This window comes from Lissotriton helveticus, chromosome 8 (genome assembly GCF_964261635.1).
Source record: "Lissotriton helveticus chromosome 8, aLisHel1.1, whole genome shotgun sequence".
Lineage (NCBI taxonomy): Eukaryota > Metazoa > Chordata > Amphibia > Caudata > Salamandridae > Lissotriton > Lissotriton helveticus.
In genome coordinates, this window is record NC_136069.1 from 984,925,145 (window position 1) to 984,949,175 (window position 24,031).

Here is a 24,031-nt window from a genome sequence, read left to right on the forward strand (position 1 = left end):
ATGTAGCATTATGTTCCTGCAATATCCAAAAATACATTGAGTCCATAGAATATGCTATAGAAATTCAATATCAAGCATTTTCCGTGCGGTGTTTTTCCCTGCTTTTTGACACCAAAATAATGTTGATACAAGAAAGATAAAAAGTGGAAATGACTACAAAATAAAACATTGAAGACCAATATATTCAATGTTTGGTCTTAGTCTGTTTAAATAAAAAACAGTGCACAAGTGGCAAACTATATATATATATATATATATATATATATATATATATATATATATATATATATATATATATATATATATATATATATATATATATATATATATATATATATATATATATATATATATATATATGTTGTTTAGAATATGTGTTGTTCAGGGCATACTCCAGGGGTGACATATGTATTAAAAAGGAACCTTTAGGCCTGTCAAAAGGTTAATTTTGACAGGTCAAAATGTGAATTTAAAACTGCACTACAAGCTGCAGTGGCAGGCCTGAGTCATGTTTTAAAGGGCTACTCTACTGGGTGGCACAATGAGTATTGCAGACCCACTGGTAGCCTTTAATTTACAGGAGAGAGCACAAGCACATTATCACTGGTTTGCAGTGGTAAAGTGTCCAGAAGCCTAAGCCAACAAAAACAAATTCAGCAAAACAGGAGGTATGTCTTTTCTCCTAAATAGATATGGGGCCATGTACGGCCATGTGCTTATTACTAGTTATCTTAGTCTCACTAAGAAAATACAGACTTATGTACTTTATTACTAATTCTAGGTAATTAAGTTCTAAAATATCCTTTAATTAATGCTGTATTTTATAAATAGAAAATAAAGTATGTCATTTATAGAAAACATTCTGAAAGTCCCTAACTCCTTTAGGTTAATCCACTAGGATTCACAGTAATAACCCAGCTTTCAATCTGTTTTCTTTCTGTCTGCCGACAGAATGGAACACGAAGTGCGGTGCTCTCCTCCTGCTGGACTGTAGGGGTGATGTTGACGAGTAGGTCATATTGTCATCTGGGCGGCATTGATGGCTGTCGGTGGCATGTCTCCCTGCCTGTCATGCTTGCCGGGAATCGCATGCATGGTGGATCGGCTGTGAGCGGCTGGTAAGCAGAGTTGTGTGGTCCCTGGGTCATGGTGTGATGCACATCTTCCATGACTGCCAGCTGGAAGGGAGACACGTGCCTCATGGGCCTCTCAATTAGGATCTAGGAAGCATGTGACTGGGACGAGGTTCCTGGTTTGTTGCCGGGCTTCTGTTTATGGGACAGTAGTCAGCTCCTCAGGCATGCCAGTGGCTGAGAGTATGCCTGGTCTGTGACTGTAGAATTCCTTGACCTGCTGTTGTTTAGGATGCCTATTTATGCTGTCTCTGGGGGTAAGTACTGCATAGCATTTTATTTCCTGTGACTGTGTTTGTGGCTTGGCTGCGTGGTTTCCTTGCAGGTTGGGAGTCCCTGTGCTGGGTGCTTCTGTTGAAACCATTATTAACCAGTCACGGAAGAGAAGGCATGTTGCTGAGTCTTCTCTTCCTCTACATGTTCTACATCTATTTCCCATTCTACTCGTCATTCTAAATGGCCCAGGGAGAGTGATGACTCCAGATTGAAGAGGCTGACTAGGAAGACTATGCTGGAGAAGGGGAACCCCTGTAGAACTAAGGATTTTGTTCCTTTGCAATCTTTGCAGTCCTTAGGGCCAGTGGAGAAAGGGCCTGTCTCTGATAAGCAGAAGGGCACGTATATTGCCAAGGACATGTTGCCTGCCTTGATTAGACATGTGAAGACAAACATTGGGTTTCCAGATGATGAGTTGCCTGAAATGTCCTCTGGTTCAATTCTGCACCAGTTTCAGAGTTCCGCACCTATTGATGTTTCAATGCACCCCTACATTCATGAAGTTCTCAAGCGCAAATGGAAAGATCCTGACAACATTATGCTACCGTGCTTTATGGGCAAGTTGCACCCCTTGCAGGATATGAAAAAGATTTACCAGATTCTATACCATTGACTCTTTTGTGGTCACTTTAGTGGGAAGGACATCAGGAATATATGGTATATATGTGTTCCAGTCTCTAAATATGGATATTAAGGCCCTGCATTGGTCCTTAGATGATGATTCTGATTGCTCTGGATTGCTGGAACACATAGAGCAACAGGTTGAATATCTTTCAGAAGTGTCTTTTGATGTGTTGAGGGCTTAAGCTCTGGCAGGTGAAGCGTGTGTGGCTGTTCTCCAGAATTTAGTTCTGAAAGACTGGTGGACTGATTCTGCCAAGAAAACATCTGCCCTCCGGTTGCCTTTTCATAGGACTGTTTTGTTTGGGGCAGTGCTGGAGAATCAGCTTCACAAATTGTTCAAAGAAAAGAAGCATTTTTTCTTCCCTGAAATTGACGCATAGGTGTTGGACATTGTGATGGATGGTTACCGGATAGAATTTGGAGAGGTTCCTTTAGTTTCAGAGGTCCATCCAACTTCTTGGCCCTCCAGGGCAGAGAAGTGTGTTACTTTTTCTCAGGGGATTTGTTCTCTTCTGTAGAATAAGGCCATTCAGGAAGGTCCTCCAATGGGGAGGGGCATGGGTTTTTATTCTATTGTCTTTCTGGTGGCAAAAGCTATGGGAGGCTTCCGGCTGGTTTTGGATTTGAATGCTCTGAACAAGTATGCCCTGCGTCTTCCCTTCAAAATGGAGACTCTGCAGAGGGTCATTTAGTTTGTACTACTGGGACATCTGATGTGCGCCTTGGATAAGCAGAACTCATATTACCATTGTTGCAACCCATTCACACTTCTAGCAGTTTCTGAACCCTACGGAGCCCCCGCCAGGACGGCATGGGCACGAAAGGCGCCCGTCTCTTCCTTCACAAATCGTAGTGAGGAACTAGCCAGTCCTGGGGTGCTCATGGAGCCTTAACTATTAGCGCTCTGAGTTTTTTTCCAGGAAACACCGGAGAAAAACACTTTTTTATTTGTGAGACTCAATTTTGACACTCCACTTCTATTACCGACATGGATAGGGTGTGCCTTAGCGTGCGCATACGGTCCCGCTGGTATCACATTGGTCCTGACGAAAACCTGTAAATAGACACATAGGTTGAAACATGTAGACCTCTTTTTAATCCACAATACCACTTTATTTTACACCGACAGCCCACCTAATGGGGCAGCAGGTGTCTCACATTTTAACAGTATCCGAAACACTCCAGAATAAACTCTTCGAGTGGGTTGGATCGGATACCTTTTAAACACACTATTACCTGTCTTGCACATATAAAAGAAAAACCAGCTCCACTGTAATCAGGTGTCGCAGCACACCCGGATGGCACTCGGCTATCCAGGTGGGACCTCGATGATGAAGCATGTCACCAACTAGGTTGGTGAGTGAGGGGTCTTCTTAAGGACAAAGGATGTCCCAATTTGGGTTGTGTTTTACGCACCTTTCCCTCCCTCTACTGAGGCTGGAACCTACTCATAGGGTTTAACGCCCTTATTGTTGTTTAACTATTTATTAAGGGGACTGGGAGTCCCAACCCTGCCTTCACTGGCTAATACCCTTTCTCTCCATTCTGTTTACTAAGTTTCTGAGGTTCTACATAGAAGTTCATTATCAGTTTTGAGTGCTGTTTACCAAATAGATGGCTTCGCTGGTTGCATCCCTCCATTCAAGGGAATCCACCTATGCCCCTATCAGGAAATTGACAGCTCCATGCTCCATTAGAAGAGCAGCTTCATCACAATTTGAAGAAGTTGTGTGAGACTCTCAAGGCTCATGGGTTTCTGCTGAACCTGGAGAAGTGTCAATTGGTCCCATCTCAGGAATCTGACTTTTATTGAGACTGGGCTTCAAACCGACCTCAACAGGGTTTTCCTTTCCCCTTCCAGAGCTCGAGTTATGTGATCTATGGCCTAGAAAGTGATTTGCAGTCCTTCCCTTCTGGCACGTCGGTGGTTACACCTGTTGGGTTACATAACAGCAGCTATGTTCATAGTCCCTTGGGTACAATTTCACCTGCAATCTCTGTGGATATATCTATGGTCCCTTGGGATCTGGGCTCCGACAGTTTAGATCAGCTGGTGCCGGTGTCTCCGGTGGTTCTCCCAATTTTAAAGTGGTGGATTGTGCTGGACAGTCTGCCTCAGGGGATACCTTTACAACCAGATCCACCGCTGATGCCGATGACAGATGCCAGTGCTTTTGGTTGAGGTGCATCTCTGGGGGACAGGTCGTTGCAAGCGTGTTGGTCTTTTCAGGAGGGGAGGTGTTCTTCTAATTGAAGGAAACTGATGTCAATCTACAGAGCTGTTCTGTGTTTTCATCAATTTGGTGGCTGTGGATGTGGTATATCTGAACAATCAGGTAGAGATCCAATCCAGGCCTCTCAATGTGATGGTTCTGTCTTTATTCCAATGGAAGGAGAGGTATATTCTGTCTCTGGCTGCTGCTCACGTCAGAGGGGTGATCAATGGGATGGCAGATGCCCTCAGTTGGTTTTTCCCTCAGTCTCACAAACTGTCTCTCACCTGGGAGGTCATTTGTCAGGTGTAGAAGAGGTTTGTTGTGCCTTTCCTCAACCTATTTGCTTCTCGGCTCAAAGCACAGGTTCCAGGTTTTGTTATCGCTCCCAGCACAACAGGACCTGGAGGATGAATGCTCTAACCATTCCTTGGCTGGGCCACCTGTTGTATGCCTTCCCACCAATTGTTCCTATTCGCAGGTTTCTGGCTTGTCCAAGGGGGCGATCCAGAATAGTGGTGATGGTGATGCCGTTTTGGTCCCATCGATTGTGGTTTCCCAGTCTAAAGCTTATGAACGGTTCAGGTTCCATGAATGATACCCTTCTACTCTGCGGTCTGCTTCATCTCTGTCTCTCCAGAGCCTTCGTCTGTCGGTCTAGAAGTTGAGAGAGGGGATTGTAGTGCAGAGGGATTTCTGTGCATTTAGCTGTGGCTATCCTGCAGTCCCATTGACTGTCTAGTTTGAGGTCTTATGAGAGGCATTGGGTCTTATGAGAGGAATTGTCAGCGTCGGTGTGAGTCTCTTCAGTTGTCTCCACTTGAATGTTCCTTAACAGATGTGCTGAAATTTTTAAGGGATGGCTTTGAGATACAATTGGTGGTGTCTACCTTGAGAGCCCACTGAGAGACCATCAAAGCATTCCACGCCGTTAGTGTAACCTGGATGATGTGGATCATGTGATGACACGGCTGTTGCGTGGCTTCTCTCTTTCCCGCCCTTTTAGTGAAGCTTCTGTTTCTGTTTGAGGATTTGCCCCTAGCACCAGTTCATTACATTTGTCACATTTAAGGTGTTTTTTAGTGGCCATCACTTCCACCAGACAGATTGGCGAGTTAGGGGTTGTTTCTCTTTTCCTGACCATGAGGTGGTGTTGCAGTTGGATTCCTTCTTCGTGCCCAAGGTGGCTTCTCTGTTTCATAAGTCTCAGGAAATTGTTTTGCCTGCCTTAGAGGCTGATTTTGGGTCTACGGAGGACATGGCTTGGTCTTTGTTAGACATGAAAAAAGCTTTTCAGGTAATTTTGAAGAAGACTAGGCCTTTTCACAAAACTGAGTTCTTGTTTCTTTCTTTTGGGGCATCCTCCTGGGGGATAAGGCTTCCTCATTGTTCATTAGTAGGTGGTTCAAGCAGATGATTGAGTTGGGTTATTCACTCCTCCTTCTGTGAGGGTGCAAGGGTGCTCTACTAGGGGGATGGCGGCTTCCTGGGCTGAGTTCAGGGGCATCCCCAATTTCTTAAAATCTGTTGGGCTGTGACTTGGGCATCCTCTGATACCTTTCTCTGCCATTATCACCTCCAGAATGTGTTGGGGATGATGCAAGTTTTGGGTTCGAGTGTTACAGCTGGTGAGATCCTGAATGATTTTTTCTGTTCTGTAATTATAAATAACTTTTGGGTTCATACTGTATGGTATTGTATCCTTTGGTGATGCTCTTTGTTATATGAATGCTGGGTTCTTGGCTTGGGTATTCTCCATTACTAATGAATGGAATGAGGACTAGAGGGACCTGAGAATAATGTCCTATTACATACCATTACTCTTAATTTCTCCTGGCCCTGTTGTCCTCTTCCCATTCATTACTCCCCAAGCTCCCTCATATTGGGGGCTTGGTAGTCCAGAATGAATTCTGTGTAAGTGTGCATTAAATACTTCCCGTGGGAGGGGGTGGGTGTAGGGGTGCCAGCATTTCTTTTTTTTTTTTTTTATCTTGGTGATAGTGTATATCTCCATTAGTAATGAATGGGACGAGGTCAAAGAGACTAGACCAGAAGAAATGCTCCTGTCTCATAGAGAAAGTGGGAGGCACAGCTTTTATGGCTAGCCTCAGATCTAACATGAGAAAATGTCCCTGTGACTAGCGATGTAGTGTGAGAAAAATTCCTGAGAATCTTTCACCAATTTTACATGTACAACTCCACTAGGCCTATATTAAAACACCATACATTGTGTAAATATATGAACTAAAATCACATTATCAGAACTGAGAAGACATGCACATATTGTCGTACTAGAAAATGCAGAAAAAGTAAACAGTTGAAAATAAGCGATGCCTACAATCAGGGACCGTAGGCCGTATTAAAGTGATGGGCACCGAGCATGATAAGTTGAGCACCCAAACACATAATGCAAACATATCTTACAAGTAGGAAAAGCTTATCCACTTCACACCTTTTCAAGAGAGGTTTTCTGGGTTGCAAATTTGTATGTTTGGTCAGTATCTAATAGAGCTTAGTGCTTTCAAAGCATCTCTATCGAAGTTAAATAGAACCAGAAATGGACTGACCCCACAGGCAACCTATAGTGTAGAGGGAGACCAGATAATATGAAAGATTTCAGTTTCACAAATTGTGATCTAGAACAGATGAATGAGATTAGTGAGAAAAACATTTCAGGACTGTCCACTAAAGCATTCCTGAGAGGGAAGTACATAGTCTCTCAATTAACAAAAAGAATTATATCATAGATTAAATAAAATGTATAATCTGTGGTGCATTATACATTTTATATAGTACTCTATATAAACATACACATGTAGGCTGGCAGGATGCCTCAGTGAGTTGAACATTCACAACTGACATCCAGTGATCTGTAGGTCAAAAATTTGAATTCCCTCATGGCTGGGCTCCTTCCGACCTCAGTCAATAGAGGACTGTTAAATTGAGCAACAGTGACTACCTTTTTATGGTGCCTAGAAATGTCAGAATTGGGCTCTTAAATGTGATATGAACAAGTATTATCAAAGCCAATAGGTCTGGCCTTAATAAGCATGCAATTAAAAAAATATAATATTTAAAAAAATGTGCGATGTTCAAACGTGGCAAGCATAAAAAAATTGTGAAACGCACAGCTCAAGACAGCCAGTGGATAATGTTGGTTGACCCACTGCCCCATGCTTTAGGCTGAGGTGGACAAAAACAAAATGTGAATGAAGTTTGACCAGACTATTGGATTAACAGGGCCGGCTGAAAGACCCTGAAAGAGTTTGTGACAAATTGTATATAACACATACATACCTAATACATAACATCTTGCAAGGTATGTTATTTATAAGCATAATGTATAATACATCAAATATCACTGGATTATCAATTATGATGTATCAAAGGACTTGAATTACTACCATATTGAAAAGTGTTACATCGATTATTCAGTTAGGATACATAGTTTTCAAATGATCTATGCCAATGAGCTTTATTCCCAAAACTTTTTTTTCCATTGGAAGGCGGGACTTACTCCTGAAAATGATGCTACATAGGCCTGGCAGTTCGGGCTGCACTGTTCCCATTGGGCGCAGGGTCAAGACTAATTTGCATATGGCTGGGTCCAAACTGGAATGGCATTGTGAGCAAAAAAACGATGGATTTAGGCCCAGATCTCTGTACTGGGGTGAATGTATGACATTGTTCTGCATTCTGTCCATCAATAGTTATTTTTACATAGGAAGAGTCAGTCACATCTATTCACAGAAAAGTCTGGTGCACATGCATCAAAATAGGCAATTGTGATTCCTTAATTGCGATTATTAAAGAATCACAATTATGGAATCGCAATTGCTTATGCATGTAGGAATCACACAAAAAATTGCGATACCTACTCATTCCTTAATTGCGACTTGCAAATTGCGAGTCGCAATCAAGGAATGGTTTCCCATTCATTCCTATGGGCCTAGAGGCCCATAGGAAAGAATGGGAATAGCATGCGCAATTTGCGATTACCAAATAGGTACTCACAAATTGCGCATGCAATTTTAAGGGTGCCAAAAGGACACCCTGATGCACCCCTGAAATTGCATATTTATCACATGTTGCACACACACACATGCCCGGAGGGCATGTATGTGTGCAACATGGAACTTGGAATAATTCACTTTTGTGCATTTTTCTAGGTTCTCGCACATTACCATCAACTTGGATTTGACGGTAATTAGCGATTCATAATTGCGAACTCGCAATTCATTTTTGGTCCATGCATTGCATTTAAGGAATCGCAATTTGCAATTCCTTAACTGCAATCGCAATTTAAGTAATCACAAATTTAGCGATTCCTTAAATTGCGATTTTTGCATTTCTGATGATGCATCCCAAATGCAAAAATATTGGTCACAAAGAGGCAGATTCTGCTAATCTGCCCCTTTGGGACTGGTATTTTCGTTGATGTGATTTGAATCCACTTTATGTAGGCTTGGAATTATTAATAATATTTCATCTTCAGTCAAAATAAGTAGTCTGACTTCATCTTCTTGTTCACAATTCCCTTTATCCTGGCCTAGTAACAAGAATTTCTCAATCATAGAACTAATCTTTTTGCACAAATATAATGGAGCAAATATATGGAGAAGCAGGCACAAAGGGCCAGACGTACAAAATGTGATTCGGTAACTTCTGACTGAATCACGTTTTGCAATTGCAATTCAGTATTTGGAAGGGGCCTATTTAGGGCGTCCATTCCAAGTACTGAATCGGTATGGTATGTGTCACTGTTTTGCAACCGAATTCTGGTTGTATAACAGTAATACTTTACCGGTTTAAAACTGTTGGTAACCCATTATCAAATGGGAAAGGGTCCCCAAGGGACCCCTTACCCTTTGAGAATGTAAATAATATTTTTGAACAGCAGGCAGTGGTCCCAGGGAGCACTGCCTACTCTTAAGAAATAAAACCTCAAAGTTTCATTTTTTCTTTAAAACACATCATGTTTGCCATTAAGGAAAACTGTATGCATTAAAAAAATTGCTTTGTTAAACAGCAATCACAGGCATGGTAGTCTGCTGACCTCAGCAGGCCACAATCCCTGGGATGGCTGTGATTCCTAATCGGTCGCAAATTGCGACCTACTTCATTAATATGCATATGGTAAGTCTATTTGCGACCCACTATGAATCGCTAATGAAAGTCAAAAGTGTTTCATACCTTAGGAATGCCAATTTCCTAATTGTTATTCAGAGAGAATCACAATTAGGAAATCGGTATTCCTAATGTTAGAACATCTGGCCCTTAGACTCTCTCAACTTCGTATGAAAAAACAAACAGGATATTGGGATCTGTTGCATCACACACATGCAAAAATGACATAGAGCAAATCCCTAGAAGAGCATGCATGCAAAAATTACATAGAGCAAATCACCAAACGATACCGATTTCTAGGGAAGATGCTTATGTACTCCAATATCTCTGGCTCTTCACTTTAGAGTAGGTTTCTACATTTTCTGAGAACCCTTGAATTCATTTCTTTCACCAAGCATACAGTCTTACCGCAACGTAGGTTTTTACAAAGCAAATGTACTTGGTTCAGTATTATTTTCATACTTTAATATCTCATTCACCAGGCTCAAGAGAACTCTGAAACTCCCTTTTTGTGTTTGGCCTGTGCAGTAGAAAGCACTTAATGAAATACAAAATAAATAATATGATTATCCCTATAAGTACTTTCTCCAGCTGATGAATGAGACCATCAAATCTTCTCTTTTGGACCACAGCAATGTCGTGTTATGGGGTCAACCTGACAATTAGACAAACAGACTTCAAACCATCCATCCTCTGCTTAACACCTTGAACGCTATGGGGATTTTTCCCCTGTGCTGGAAAAGCAGCAGATGCACTTTACATGACGAGCTGGGCTCGTCATGAGCGTAGCAGGAGGCTACTGCATGACGAGCCCAGCTCGTCATGAGCGTCGAAGGGGTTAAGGATCACCATGAGGTTCCATCGGGAACAACCTAGCCAGGTTGCATCTGGCTTCCAAAGAGGCAACGTGTACTCTTTCAGATGCTATGTCTTGTGCAAAGTGTAATCCCTAGAAATGACCACATCACCACCTCAGTCCATTTTGCATTTCTTAAAACCCTGCAAAAGTTATATTTGTTTACTAATATTAATTCTTACTGTTAGTGTTTGATACTTAAGTTGAGCACCAGTCCATCTCGATATAACAGAAATAAATAAGCCACTGGGTACACTGAATATTTTGGGTTACTTTTAAACTGAAGGCATGGCATTATTGAGCCTAAAAATAAACCCAAGGACTATTTTCTTTTATTATGAATGCGGTACTTACAGAATATATGAGGAATGTATGATAGTCTATATCAAAGCATTTATGAGTAATGATGTTCAAGTGATGTACACTAAGACTTCCATGTTCAAGTGTATTCTTGCATTTTGGAAAAACATATGTGAAAAATAAAGGTAGTTCTCTTAAGCTATACCCTTTTTACCCTTTCCAGGTATTTAAAGTTTTACCCGAAAAACAAAGGGGAATAGAAGACCTATTAACAAATTTTGCTCAGTTTCAACAAGAGTTACATCATCTGGCACCGTGGGCCTCATCGGTCAAGGATCAATTGGAATTTTTCAATCAAGTGGGAAAGCCAGGAGAACTGGATATTAAGGTAATGCTTGAAAATGATCTACATGATACCATTCTCTATCTTGCGCAATATAGAAGTGTGTTGTTTTGTGTCACAATTTACATTTTTGGGTATGCTATTTGATAGGAGAGTACTTTACAAATGGATTCTGGCGTGTTTCTTAACTTGTTTTAGTGCATTGGTAGAAAAAACTGTTTTAAATTGGAGATTTAGTATAGCCAAATGGTGATGCAATATGTGTATGATGCGACGACGTTTGCAGTCCATTTTGGACTGCAAATACATTGATTGTTATTAGGCCATGCCCAGGGGCATAATACAGGCCCATGCAGCCCTTGAGAAGCAGTGGTGTCCCTATTCAGGAGCCAGCCAATACTACAGGGGCCCTCTTTGAGCTCAAAGTTAGTGAATATCTGTGAGATATGGGAGACTCAGGACCCTCATCACATTCTCTGGGGTAAGGACTGCATCATTTTGTTTTATGTCTCCGGCTGTACTGAATATCCTATTTTATTCTATTGTTTATTTTATTTTTACAATTTAGGGCTGACCAATTGTCAAACATGTTTGGAATTATTTGATTTCTCGATGGTTAAACACATGTTGGCATGTAGAATATTTGTGGGTCGACAACCTAGAAGAGACTCAAGATCAGTTACATTTTGTATAACACATACTTACATTTAAGGTGGTATCGCCTTGGTTCAGTATACCCACTAAATCTCTCCAATATCACTAAGAGACTTAAGGCATCCTGCAACTTTTATAAAGAATTTGTTTTCAATAATTTATAAATCTGCTGAATCATGTAACTGCCAGCATTAGTTAGTGGTGCTAGGGTTTCAGCTGCTCTAGGCCAAGATTACCTTTTGTGCTCTGCTTTATTGGTTACCCCTGAAGAATTTGACTCATTGCCTCATGAGCCGTGTCTTTTACTTTTAACCAGTCATGTAGACTGTAATGCTACAGGATAAGTCAACTAATACATGTTTATCTGCAATGAGGCACAGGGTCAAGACTGATTTACATATATATGGGTCTGAACTGAGGTGGAGAAGTGAGCTAAAGAATGATGATGGATTCAACCCAGATCTGGGGGTGAGTGTCTGAAAAGTTTCAACGCTCTATCCATCATCTCCTTGTGTTTGCTTTGTTCGCCCTAAGTTGGCAGGGTATGCCCAGAAGTGGGTCCCTTGCTCACTTTGCCACTGGATTCAAGCTAGCCTGGCTAATGAAGGGTGTTACCAAGAAACCGGTCCCAGGAAGCTTGTTTCTGGTTCAGGGAAGACCTGGCTTGGCGGTTCGGCCTGGACTATTTCCACGAGGCACAGGGTCAAGACTGATTTGCATTATAGCTGGGTCTGAACTGAGGTGGCAAAGTGAGCTAAAGAATGATGGCAGATTCAACCCAGGTCTGTGACTGGGGGTGAGTGTCTGAAAAGTTTTAGCGCTCCGTACATCAAACATGGGTCTGAAGACCTGGCTTGGCAGTTCGGGCTGAACTGTCCCCATGAGGCACATGATCAAGACTGAAATGCATATAGCTGGATCTGAACTGAGGTGGCAAAGTGAGCTAAAGAATGATGATGGATTCAAATCAGATCTGTTGTTATATTCCATATAGGTACCCTATATAGGCACAGATAACACTGCAACCTTTCACCTATATCCTTTCCTACATTACATACATAACGGTTCTTAGGGACGGACCTTTTACCTAGATACAAGACTGCATTCAGAATGCAGGTTTTCCCTAGTTCGAAATCTCATACATTATGCATGAGGTTTCTTGGAAGCACAGCAGGACTACATCTTCTTTATAATATCGCTGTATAAAGTTCAGGACACAGTAACACAGCAAGGTAGGACCCCTGGAGAGACCTATGGGTATATATACATCACATCTTGCTTAGAAGGACAGAGGAGACCGAGGCTTCCTAGCTGACACACTGACCAGAGACGCTGAAGTTCCTGGATGCAGACGCTCCTGCTCGCAGTGGTCTAACAACCCTTGCTGGGTGTCCAACTCGAGACTAGGACGGGGTCCCATATTTTCTCATTCTCAGGTAATGGGGTTGACTAGATCATAGAGGGATTCTTGGCATAACAACTACACAGATGCTAGGTACATTTAGGTACATCTAGTTAGGGAGGCATCGTAGGAGTATGCACTTTTTATCATATATTTTATGTACTTGTATATATTCATGATTACTGCAAAATGGTAGAACTGTACAATCCTTTTACTTTCATAGTACTTCTAATCATATATCCTTGCTACTGTCTAATGGTTGTTGCAGCTCATCTATTCTACACTAGAATAACAACTGTTCAATGCATTCTTATTGACAAATGCCCAGTATGTTTATTCTGTGTATCTCTGAGAGAAACCAATTGAGCACGAGTGACTGAGCGAAAGGTAGTATATTGTTTCCACAATTCTGAGGGATCAGGGTTGTCATGTTCTGAGGTTGCCAGAATCTATTCTCTCCATGGTAAGAGGAGATTATAGTGTCATTGTGAGCTAGCTAATACAGACAGGCTAAGATACCCAGTGGGGGTACACAGAATCAGTCTGCCACTAATCCCACAGTTAATGTTATCCAAATGCGCAGATCCTTCATAGGTTATATAGGAACTACACAACACTGAGACTGGGGGTGAGTGTCTGAAAAGTTTCAGCTCTCCGCCCATCATCTCATTTTGTTTGCATTTTTCTGCAATGTATTGACTGCGACGCCCCATAGACAGTGATTAAACATGCTGGCTACCCTACTGTTTTTCATACTAGGCCCAATTTAAAGTAGGGATGCGGCTCGAGGTGGGTCGGGACTCTGACCCTTTGGAAGACCGGAGGAGCCGTTTTGTCCATCTGGGGACTGTTTGCTGCTGTCTGCCCCCGTTTGTTGTGTCCGGGGATTCGGCGGGTGCGGCGGCCGGGGACTGCGAGTACCAGCATTCCCTCTGACCATCAACAGCTGGTACTCTTCCCCAGCCGGCCCCGCCTCCTGCCTGCCTGCCTGCTACTACCTCTTGCCGCCCCCGCTTCGCGGGTGTGACTCGCGGCTCGAGGTGGGTTGGGACTCTGACCCTTTGGGAGACCGGAGGAGCCGTTTTGTCCATCTGGGGACTGTTTGCTGCTGTCTGCCCCCGTTTGTTGTGTCCGGGGGTTCGGCGGGTGCGGCGGCCGGGGACTGCGAGTACCAGCATTCCCTCTGACCATCAACAGCTGGTACTCTTCCCCAGCCGGCCCCGCCTCCTGCCTGCCTGCCTGCTACTACCTCTTGCAGACCCCGCTTCGCGGGTGCGACTCGCGGCTCGAGGTGGGTTGGGACTCTGACCCTTTGGGAGACCGGAGGAGCCGTTTTGTCCATCTGGGGACTGTTTGCTGCTGTCTGCCCCCGTTTGTTGTGTCCGGGGGTTCGGCGGGTGCGGCGGCCGGGGACTGCGAGTACCAGCATTCCCTCTGACCATCAACAGCTGGTACTCTTCCCCAGCCGGCCCCGCCTACCTGCCTAATAAATACACTCCTTGTTTCTGTCCCGCGGGACGAAGCGCGGGGCTAAGCCCGGGCAAAGGACGGGCCCTCTGTGGCCCTCCGAGGCCTGAGGAGGCCGGGACGGGCCACCCCACTTTGCTCCAACACAGAGGGAGGTATCGTGCTTCAATATCATTTCTCTAAAGTATTATAAACACGATGTCCATATGGGAGGAACTCAACGCCCTGTGTGGTACAAAGTACGCCCCTGATCTTATAACCTCCCCAACTGTGGATTCTTTTTGTCTTAAAGCAAATGGCCCCGCTGATAACGTTCATAACCAAGTAAATTCCGCGCCCCTGGGTTCCTACAATAGATGGAAGCATGACATCGAAACTAACTTTGGGAACAATACAAGTACACAAATATTGTGCACCAATGCTATACCATCACTTGCTAATCCAATAGCATTTATCGAGGACCCGGCCGCGGACAAACCAGAGGACCCTCTTTTGTCTCTCAATACGACTTTATTGGCCAAAATTGAACAACTGCTGGTTGCTACCATCTCTCCCTTGGTCACAAAAATGAATGATTTAGGGGAAAGGCTGACCAATATTGAGTCAGTAATAAGAAAGCACTCGCTTCCAGCTACTATTATGGCCACATGCGTCTGTCCTAACCCTACCACCGCCCCGAAATGTATAAATCTGGCAATGGGGCCACCCAAATACAGCCATCTCGCACACCTACTCAAATAGGCCCCAAAGTTTTTGTCAAATCTGCACCAAAAACCCATACAGTGGCTAGATCCGCCTTGGCAAGAATGCCACATATCAACCTGCCCCCTGAGGCCGCCCCGTATGTGTCTGTCCTCTCTGGGGTCCCTGCCCTCACCCAGGGAACACGCGAAACCCAGCAGGATTTGCTAAATAAGGCCACCTATTGGCTAAAAAAGAATAGACTGTTGCCGCCGGGGCTTGACGGGGGTATCTTGAGTGTCAGGAGGGTGGGATGGTTAGGGACGCTGCGCAAATGCATTGCTGGGGATCTGGTACTAATTAAATTTAAAAACACCAATGTTGCCCCCTTTTTACGAGTTTGTACCCCCAATGAAAGACAAGGCACAATTCGCATTTGGGATCTGTATGATTTTTACCCGAGCTCCCCTCACATTACATAGGACAAACTCTTAAGTTTTTTAATGGTAACTGAATCTTGCACAATAATTGTTGAATGATGGTTTTTTACTGTGTTTATGAAATGAACTGTTTATGGTTTTTTTGTTAATTATTTCTGTATTGTTGATGCTTTCATGATTTTTAATTTAAAAATCGAATAAAGCTTATTTGATTTGATTTGATTTGAAAGTAGGGATGATAAAGAAGCACAGAACACAGGGAGCAAGAGGATAGTTGATAAATAAGTAGGGACCTTATAGAGCAGAAGCAGCAGGTGACTATTATAAGAAATGAGAATGGTAGATAAGCAGAAAAGGACTGGTTAAAAAAGAGGGGTCTGGTAAAGATGATGGAGAAGAATGTGCCCATATAGCAGCAGGACAGCAATATTGGAGGTGATGTCATTCAGATCTATTAGTGTTTACTGGAGAAGAGAACATTTTGTTAAGCATTGCATCACAGTTGAATTGAGAATCAAGAAATCTGTTTTTATGTAGGTGTTTGTAGCAGGGTTATTTTAGCAGGAGTCTCATAGAGATATGAGGTTTTCAAACAGATCATTCATACAAGATGGGAACGGTGGAGTAGTAAGGGGCTGTAAGAATGTTGGTAAAATAGTGCAGCTACAGGTGCTCCGAGCACAAGATAGCTAAAGAGCAGTAGGCTACTCAAAAGGTAGTTCTGTGCTTGGTGAATCAGTCAGAGATGTTTAAAGATGCAAAGGGATATCAGACCTACAGAGAACGTAGAGAAATTCAAGAGGAAGGTGAGAAGCATGTGCCTGGTAGAGCAACGTAAGACAATTTGATTCATGACAACATCTGTTTGTGTACAACTGAAGTGCATTGGCCAGCTTCCCACAATGTGCAAATCCCATATGTGATTATAGATCCATTTCACTTCACGTGCTTTGAGAACATTTACTCTGGGGTGAAAATGAGTACACCGATGTATAAAACTGGACTGCTTGTGTTTTCAATCCTCAACGCCTAATATCTTATCTTACCTCCATTCCTTTTTTAGGAGGAACATCTGATCCAAATTTTTATTTTTTTTCCCCTGTGTCCCACTAGTTTGGAAATCATTTGCAGTTTTACATTTGCAAAGCAGTGATGAAAAGTGCCAGTGCCTCATATCTGTTTTAAATAGATTGAATTTGAGATTTTCTTAGTTCATGTCAGATGAGGATTTAAGGCTAAAAAGAAATGACTAAATGCAGGTATCTCACCAAGGAGTGCGAAAGTGCATTGAAATGGAAAATATGCATTGTTCAATCTCTTTCACAGCTACAAAAAGAATTGGTGTTGAACGAAAGCATACATATAACTTACTATAGTGTCAATGTTAATTCTGAAACAATTTGCATTAGTACAAAATAAAAGTATAATATGGTATGATGTAGCTTCAACTGTTAAATTGTAAGGATACTGCAAGTTACCTTGAAGTTCTGTGACAACATCTTCATCACCAAATATTTTGTTCAGTATATTTTCAACCAAAAAGTGATACACATCACATGTATGAATACAGATCCAAGAAATAAAAAACAGAAATGCAATAAAACACATAAAAGGACTCTTAACATCAAGCCCCAAGCAAATTTGTCCCTATAAGTGGAAGATTTTGGGTTCCATTTTGTGAGACCCAAGTCTAACTGGAGACGCATGAGCAGGATTGTGGATTGCTGTATTCCCGTGAGCTGGGTGGGACACACTAGAGGAAGGGAGAGCTAGGCTATTCAGGATGCTTCATAGAGTGCTTTATGATAAAGAGAGAGGTCACTGTGATGGGCCCATCTCAGGAAGTAGATGGGGATGATAGGTGAAGCATAGAGAGTTATGATTAAGGAACTTGGGTAACCTTTTGATACATATACCACTGTTGCTGATATCTAGTCACTCCCATGGCTTGTGCTGTGCGGCTATCAGATGTGGAGTCAATCCTGCTGTAACAGGCTACTTTTTGGATGAAAGGCAGAAGAGACGAGAGGCCACTTCAAAAGGAAGCAGACTGCAGACCTAAACTTTAAAGACTATGGGGCAGATATACAAGTCCCTTGCGACACATTTATGCCGTCATTGCGTCACATCTGTGATGCAGCGGCAGCGTAAATTATGTGCCATGTTTCACCGTATTTACAACGTAACGCATCTAGGGAGATGCATCACGTTGTAAACCCCTGCGCAACATGAAACCTGCATCAGGTTTCATGTGGGCGTTCCTATGCATTGTGGGTGTTCACTCGCAGGTACGCCTCGTAAAAGTGATGCAGTGAAATCTACAAGATTTCGCTGAGTCACGTTTACGGCCATGCTGCGTCAAAACCCTGTGCCTGCTTGAAGCAGGCGTATGGATTGACGCAGCATGGTAGGCATAGGGCACCCCCAAGCCTTGCTCGAGCTGCGTCACGCTTGTGACGTGACTCCAGCAATGCGCCGCATTTCCGCCGGGGGATGCGACACGCATCTGCGCATCCGTGCACCACGGCTCGCCGTATTGTAAATGCGGCGCATCAGTGGTGGCGCACGGGTGGATTTGCGGGTCGCAAGTTTCTTGGTGCATCCCTGCTGATTTTCAGGTATGCGCCAGGAAATGTAAATCTGCCCCTCAGACTCTGAATCACATTAGGTCGCTGGAAATGAACTATAAGAAGGAGAGCTTGAGGGCCCTAAAATTGGCAACTGTCAAGCAGCTAGTTTGTGCGAGACTGAGATGCTCTGTAAGACTTCTGCCTGTGAACAAGGCCTGCCAGTCTCCCAGATGGGGGAGGCATTGCCCAGGGAATTCAAGATCACCTGCCCCTGAAGCCTGGAGCACCAGTCCCTCAGTCCCTGCCTGCTTACAGTGTGCCCTGTGAGAGAGAGGAAGCTCTGAAGGGAACGACATTCAGTGGGAGATCCTGGCAATTGTATCTCTGAAGCAAGGTGTGAAGAGAATAGCTTTCACATCATTTGGGTCGTAGCCCATGTCAAAAAGGAAGTGGGCACCCTGTATATGCCAGTTGGGGCTGCCTTGAAGCATTAAGCTGTGCTCATTGAGCCATGGCTCATGTGTGGAGAGAAGTTGGTGATCTAGTATGCCAGGTGGTGACAACGTGAAAACTACTGCTGTGCCAATCGGGCCATAGCCTGCGCCTTGAGTGAAGCTAGTGACCCTTTGTGCCAGGCTGGCCCACCTTCAAGATTACTGCTGTGGCAGTCGGGCCATGGCCTGTGTGCGGAGTTAAGTCGGTGACCCCCATATACCTGGCAGGGCCACCTAGTAAAGGCAAACAGTGTGATCTAGTCAAGACCAGCATGGAGACTAAGAGGCCATGTGGTGACCCATGGAGGCACAACACATTTACTATGCCTATTTGCATATTATTTATGTATGCAGAATTTTCAACCAGGGACATTTCCACATGCATAGTTATATGCATCAGTATCACCATGAAATCTACAATTGTAAAATATGTTTTTTACATTGTCCTGACATACTTAATCCCTAACCGTTAGGAAATCTGCTGAAAAATAATAAAGACATAGTTCTACTTAGCGGAGACTTAGCGAATAAGGCTAGTTGTTGCTCTAAAAATTGCCATCTATGGCAATCATTATTCTTAATTTGTTTGCAATTTGTCCCACTATAAACCTTCCCACGGTCCTTGTTCCTCCAAAGCTTTACTGCTCACAGTTCCACCAATTCATGTTGGCACAAAGGTGTCAGGGCCTTCTAATACCCTGGTCCGAAATCTTGAATTTGCCTATACCGTCCTGTCAATGCTCAGTCCACCTTACACGCTTTCTGCAAGTCCCTTACGGCCGATCTATATTCAAGGTAATCTTCCTTAACTCTTAAAGTTCTGCAGTTCCTTTCTCTTAGCATCACAACACTCTTTTTTAGGGAACAGTATGCTCTACAAAGATATCATCATCAAGAGTTCCTGTTTCCTTTGTTTTTGTTCTCTGTGCCTGTCTTGCTGCCCTTTTTCCTGCTGCTGCTCCCACGCAGCCCACTCCCCACCTCCCAGCTGCACTTCCCTCTCCCTTCCCTATTTAATAGCGGCCGCTGCTGGTATGACTGAGCAGGACCTCTGATCTCCTAGCCAGAGACCCTGCATGCGCATCATCCCTGGTGGTCCTGTGGGGGAGCCTTGCTCTTCTGCTGTTCCACTGTTGTCTGTCTGCGTGTTGTGCCCATTTTGTCTCTCTGTCTTTTGCATTGTTGTGCCTGTTATCTGTGTTTTTCTGTTGACTCTGTAAATTCGCCCTTTTGTTCGTTTGGTGTGCCTGTTGCCCTTGTTTTTGTCCTCCATGCCTGTTTCGCCACCCTTTTTCCCGCCGCTGCTCCCCCACAACCCTTCCCCATGCCGATTTCTGCTCCCTGCTTCCCAGCTGTGCTTCCCTTCCCCCGTCCCTATTTAATGGCAGCTGCTGCAGGTGCGACTGAGCAGGATGTCTGACCACCTGGCCAAAGTCCAGCTCTCCGTCCCAGCAGCTCCGCTGTTGTGTCGGCTAACGCTGCCCCCGACACCTCTATCCAGGTAGGTGTTCGAGGCCTGCCTCCAACCGTTGGCTCCTGCCTGCGCCTCATCCCTGGTGGTCGAGTGGGAGAGCCTTGCTCTTCTGCTGTTCCACTGTTGTCTGTGGTCTGTCTGCGTGTTGTGCATGTTTTGTCTCTCTGTCTGTCTTTTGCATTGTTGTGCCTGTTATCTGTGTTTTTCAGTAGACCCTGTAATTTCGCCCTTTTGCTCGTTTGGTGTGCCTGTTGTTCTTGTTTTTGTCCTCCGTGCCCGTTTTGCCGCCCCTTTTCCCGACGCTGCTCCCACTCTGCCCTACCGATTTCTGCTCCCCACCTCCCAGCTGCGCTTCCCTCCCCATCCCTATTTAATGGCAGCCGCTGTGCAAAAGGCAAGCCTGTTTGCGCCCGTCCGCGACCCAACAATGACCAGCGCCAGAGAGCCTGGATCTCCGACCACCCACTGCTACGACTCAGCTGCCCTGCTCGCACTCAACCACGGAAGGAACAACAACTGCTAGCTGTCCACGCCGAACCCCACCCAAGGCCAGTTCTCCTGCTGTCACTGCTGTCAAACCCTCAACACCCTCCGCATCCCCACGGCTGCCACCGTCCCCACCGGACGCCAGCACCCCTGAATCCCTGAGGTTCAGCCTTCTCAACATGCGCTCCCTGCACAGACACACTGTAGAGATCTGGGACCTCCTTGCACCCTCTCGCCAGACGTCGCCTTCTGCACAGAAACTTGGACCAACTCCACTGCCTCCCCGGACATTGCCACCAGCATCCCAGACGAATACAAGATAAGGAGGAGAACCTGCCATCGCACACAAGAGCTCCCTCTGACTCACGACCTCTAGCTTGAGCATCAGCCTGCCAACCACCGAACACCTCCATTTCCAGATCCAGACCAGCCCCAGAATGACCTTACAAGACTCCCTCACTTACGAGTCCAAACCTCAAGCTGCATTCACCACTACCATCGCCAACCTCATCGCACCCAACACCATCGCCTCCATGGAGTACTTACTCATCGGATACCTCAACAACCTCAGCGACCCCAACTTCACCACCCTCCTGGACAACCTCACGAGCCTCCGGCTGAAACAACTCATCACCACCCCCACCCACAAGGCAGGATACACCGTCAACCCCTTCTTCACATGAGGTAACAACACCCACTCCAGCCACACCACTCATCCACCTTGGACGGACCACCACTGTGTACACTTCCACATCGACAACCCACCCCCCCAAACCGGCACCCCACCCCTGCGAAGGAACTGGAGCAAGGTCATCGACGAGCAGCTCAACTCCACCCTCAACTAGGATGCCCCCTCCACCTCGGCAGATGCCAACCTCCGAACCAAAGAACTTCACAGATGGCACACCAAATGTGCAGACGAGCTTGTGCCCCTGTGTATCAAAAAGACAGCGTCCCACAAAGGCCACCTGATTCACCACTGACTTCCAAGAAACTAGACGCACATGCAGACATCTCGAGAAGAACTGGAGAAACAGCAAATCCTCGGATGACAGCACCACCTTCAAGAAGGCCATGACAGAATACCACCAATGCATCAGATCAACCAAAAGGACCTTCATCCAGAACAAGATCCGAGCCAATTCCAGCAACTCAATGGAACTCTTCAGCATCATCCAGGAAGTCACCAAACCCGCCAGTGAAACCACGGACATCACCTCTCCCAGGACCTCTGCAACAAGCATGGCTCCTACTTCCATCTGAAAATCAAGGGCCTCTATGACAACTTCAACGACCAGACACCTGACTCCAAAAACACTCCCTCCTCCAGCAACGCTAGCCCACCATCTCCTCCTGGACCTCAGTCACCACCAAAGACACTGCATCAACCATTTAAGGCATACACTCAGGGGACCCTACTGACCCCTGCACCCAGCACATCTTCCACAGAGCCGCCGCCACCATCGCACCAGAACTAAGACACACCATCAATGCCACCTTCGAAAATGGCACTTTCCCTGGTGGCTGGAAACATGCAGAAATCAGCCCCTACTCAAGAAGTCCTCAGCAGATCCTACAAACTTCAGGAACTACCAATACATCTTTCTCCTCCACATCGCGGCCAAATTCACCGAGAAGACCGTCAACACCCAATAAACAAAATTCATCAAAGAGAACTCCATCCTCGACCCCTCCAAATCCAGATTCTGCAGCAATCACATCACTGAAACCTCTCTTATTGCTGCTACAGATGACATCACACCCTCCTCGACCAACGACACACCACAGCCCTGATCCTACTCGACCTCTCTACAGCCTTTAACACCGTCTTCCACCACGCACACACTGCCAGACTCCACGAAATCGGCATACAGGGAACCGCCCTCGACTGACTCTGCTCCATACTCACTGGCAGAACCCAAAGAATTAGACTTCCATCCTTCCTCTCCGAACACACAGAGATCAACTGCGGAGTACCCCAAGGAACAGCGCTCAGCCTGACACTCTTCAACATCTACATGGCACCCCTCGCCACCATCATCAGACATCCCGGACTCAGCATAGTATTCTACGCCGACAACACCCAGCTCATCCTCTCCCTCACCAAGGACCCCATCACCACCTGACTCAACTTCCAGGAAGGAATGAAGGATGTTGCATCCTGGATGAGCAGCAGCTGCTTGAAGCTCAACTCGGAGTAGACAGAGGTCCTCGCCCTTGGACCCTCTCACTCTGCATGGGACAACACCTGGTGGCCTACCACCCTGGCGGTCTCTCCACCCCAACGGGCCCTACCCGTAACCTTAGTATCATAACTGACTCCTCCCTCTCCATGACCCAACAGGTCAACGCCATCGCCTCCAACTGCTTCAACACCCTCCGCATCCTCCAGAAGACCTTCAAATGGATCCCCCCGAATCAAGGAAGACCATCACCCACGCACTCATAACCAGCAGACAGGCGTACGGAAATGCCCTCTACGCCGGAATCAACACGTATCTGCTCCGATAACTCCAGACCATACAGAACACATCACCTAACACCTTCAAAACCTCCACTGGCTCCCCATCGAGAAGAGAGTAACTTTCAAGATACTCAGCCACGCCTGCAAATGCCTCCACCACACAGGACCCTAATATCTCAACAATAGAATCTCCTTCCACGTACCCAAGAGCTGCCTTTGATCCCCGACCTCGCCCTCGCTGAAACCCCACGCATCAGCAGAGCTAGAACAGGTTGAAGAACCTTCTCCTACACCGCGGCCTAGTCCTGGAACGAGCTCCAGATCGACATCAGATGGGCCCCCTCCCTGCACATCTTTAGGAAGACCCTCAAGACCTGGCTCTTCGATTGACCGGAGCTGCTCCTCCCCTCCCACACCTTGACACCCTCACAGGTGAGTATCGCGCTTAAAATCCCCTGATTGATTGATTGATTGATTGAGAGTGTAGTCAACAGAAATGTGTGATTAGATCTTACATTGGTTCATTGGACGAATATGTGTATTCCGCATCATACGGATACGTCTCACAGACTTCAGAATGTCCAGCATAATAGTGTTCCTTGGCTCAGAATCAATTTAACGGAAGTACACCAGTGAAAATACATTTTCCTAATTTGTTCTGCTGGTTACAGGTGGTGTTCAAAAGCACTCTTTGGGACCAGGCCTTATTTTTCATCACCGGACTTCGGCCCAATGTTAAAAAGAGAAAGACAGAAAATGAAAAAGACAGAAGACAAAGACAGGCTTGAGTTTGAATCAAGACAAGCCATTTTTGGTAGTCAGGGACCCGAGCAATCACCACCCAATTTAGGGTCACCCATGAAGGGCTTCTTTTCTGACTTTTTAAAAATTTTATTTTTACAAATTAAGCACTGCAAAGATTTCATATAACACACAGGCGCAATATATTGCATCATTTTAGCGTAAATGTGAATGGTATGCCATGGTGCGAGCCAATACGGCTTGTTTCTTTGTGCAGGCAAGTAGA

At 45.0% G+C, this 24,031-nt stretch overlaps 1 protein-coding gene across 7 annotated transcripts in view; it reads left to right on the plus strand.

Moving 5' to 3' along the window:
• Nucleotides 1–24,031, plus strand: part of DMD (dystrophin) — a 6,826,337-nt gene that overhangs the window by 3,875,353 nt on the left and 2,926,953 nt on the right. For all 7 annotated transcript variants that reach the window (XM_078657819.1, XM_078657824.1, XM_078657821.1 and 4 more), the window contains exon 48: nt 10,753–10,917. In XM_078657819.1, the coding sequence (XP_078513945.1) occupies nt 10,753–10,917 (165 nt within the window). The remainder of the gene's footprint in view (nt 1–10,752; nt 10,918–24,031) is intronic.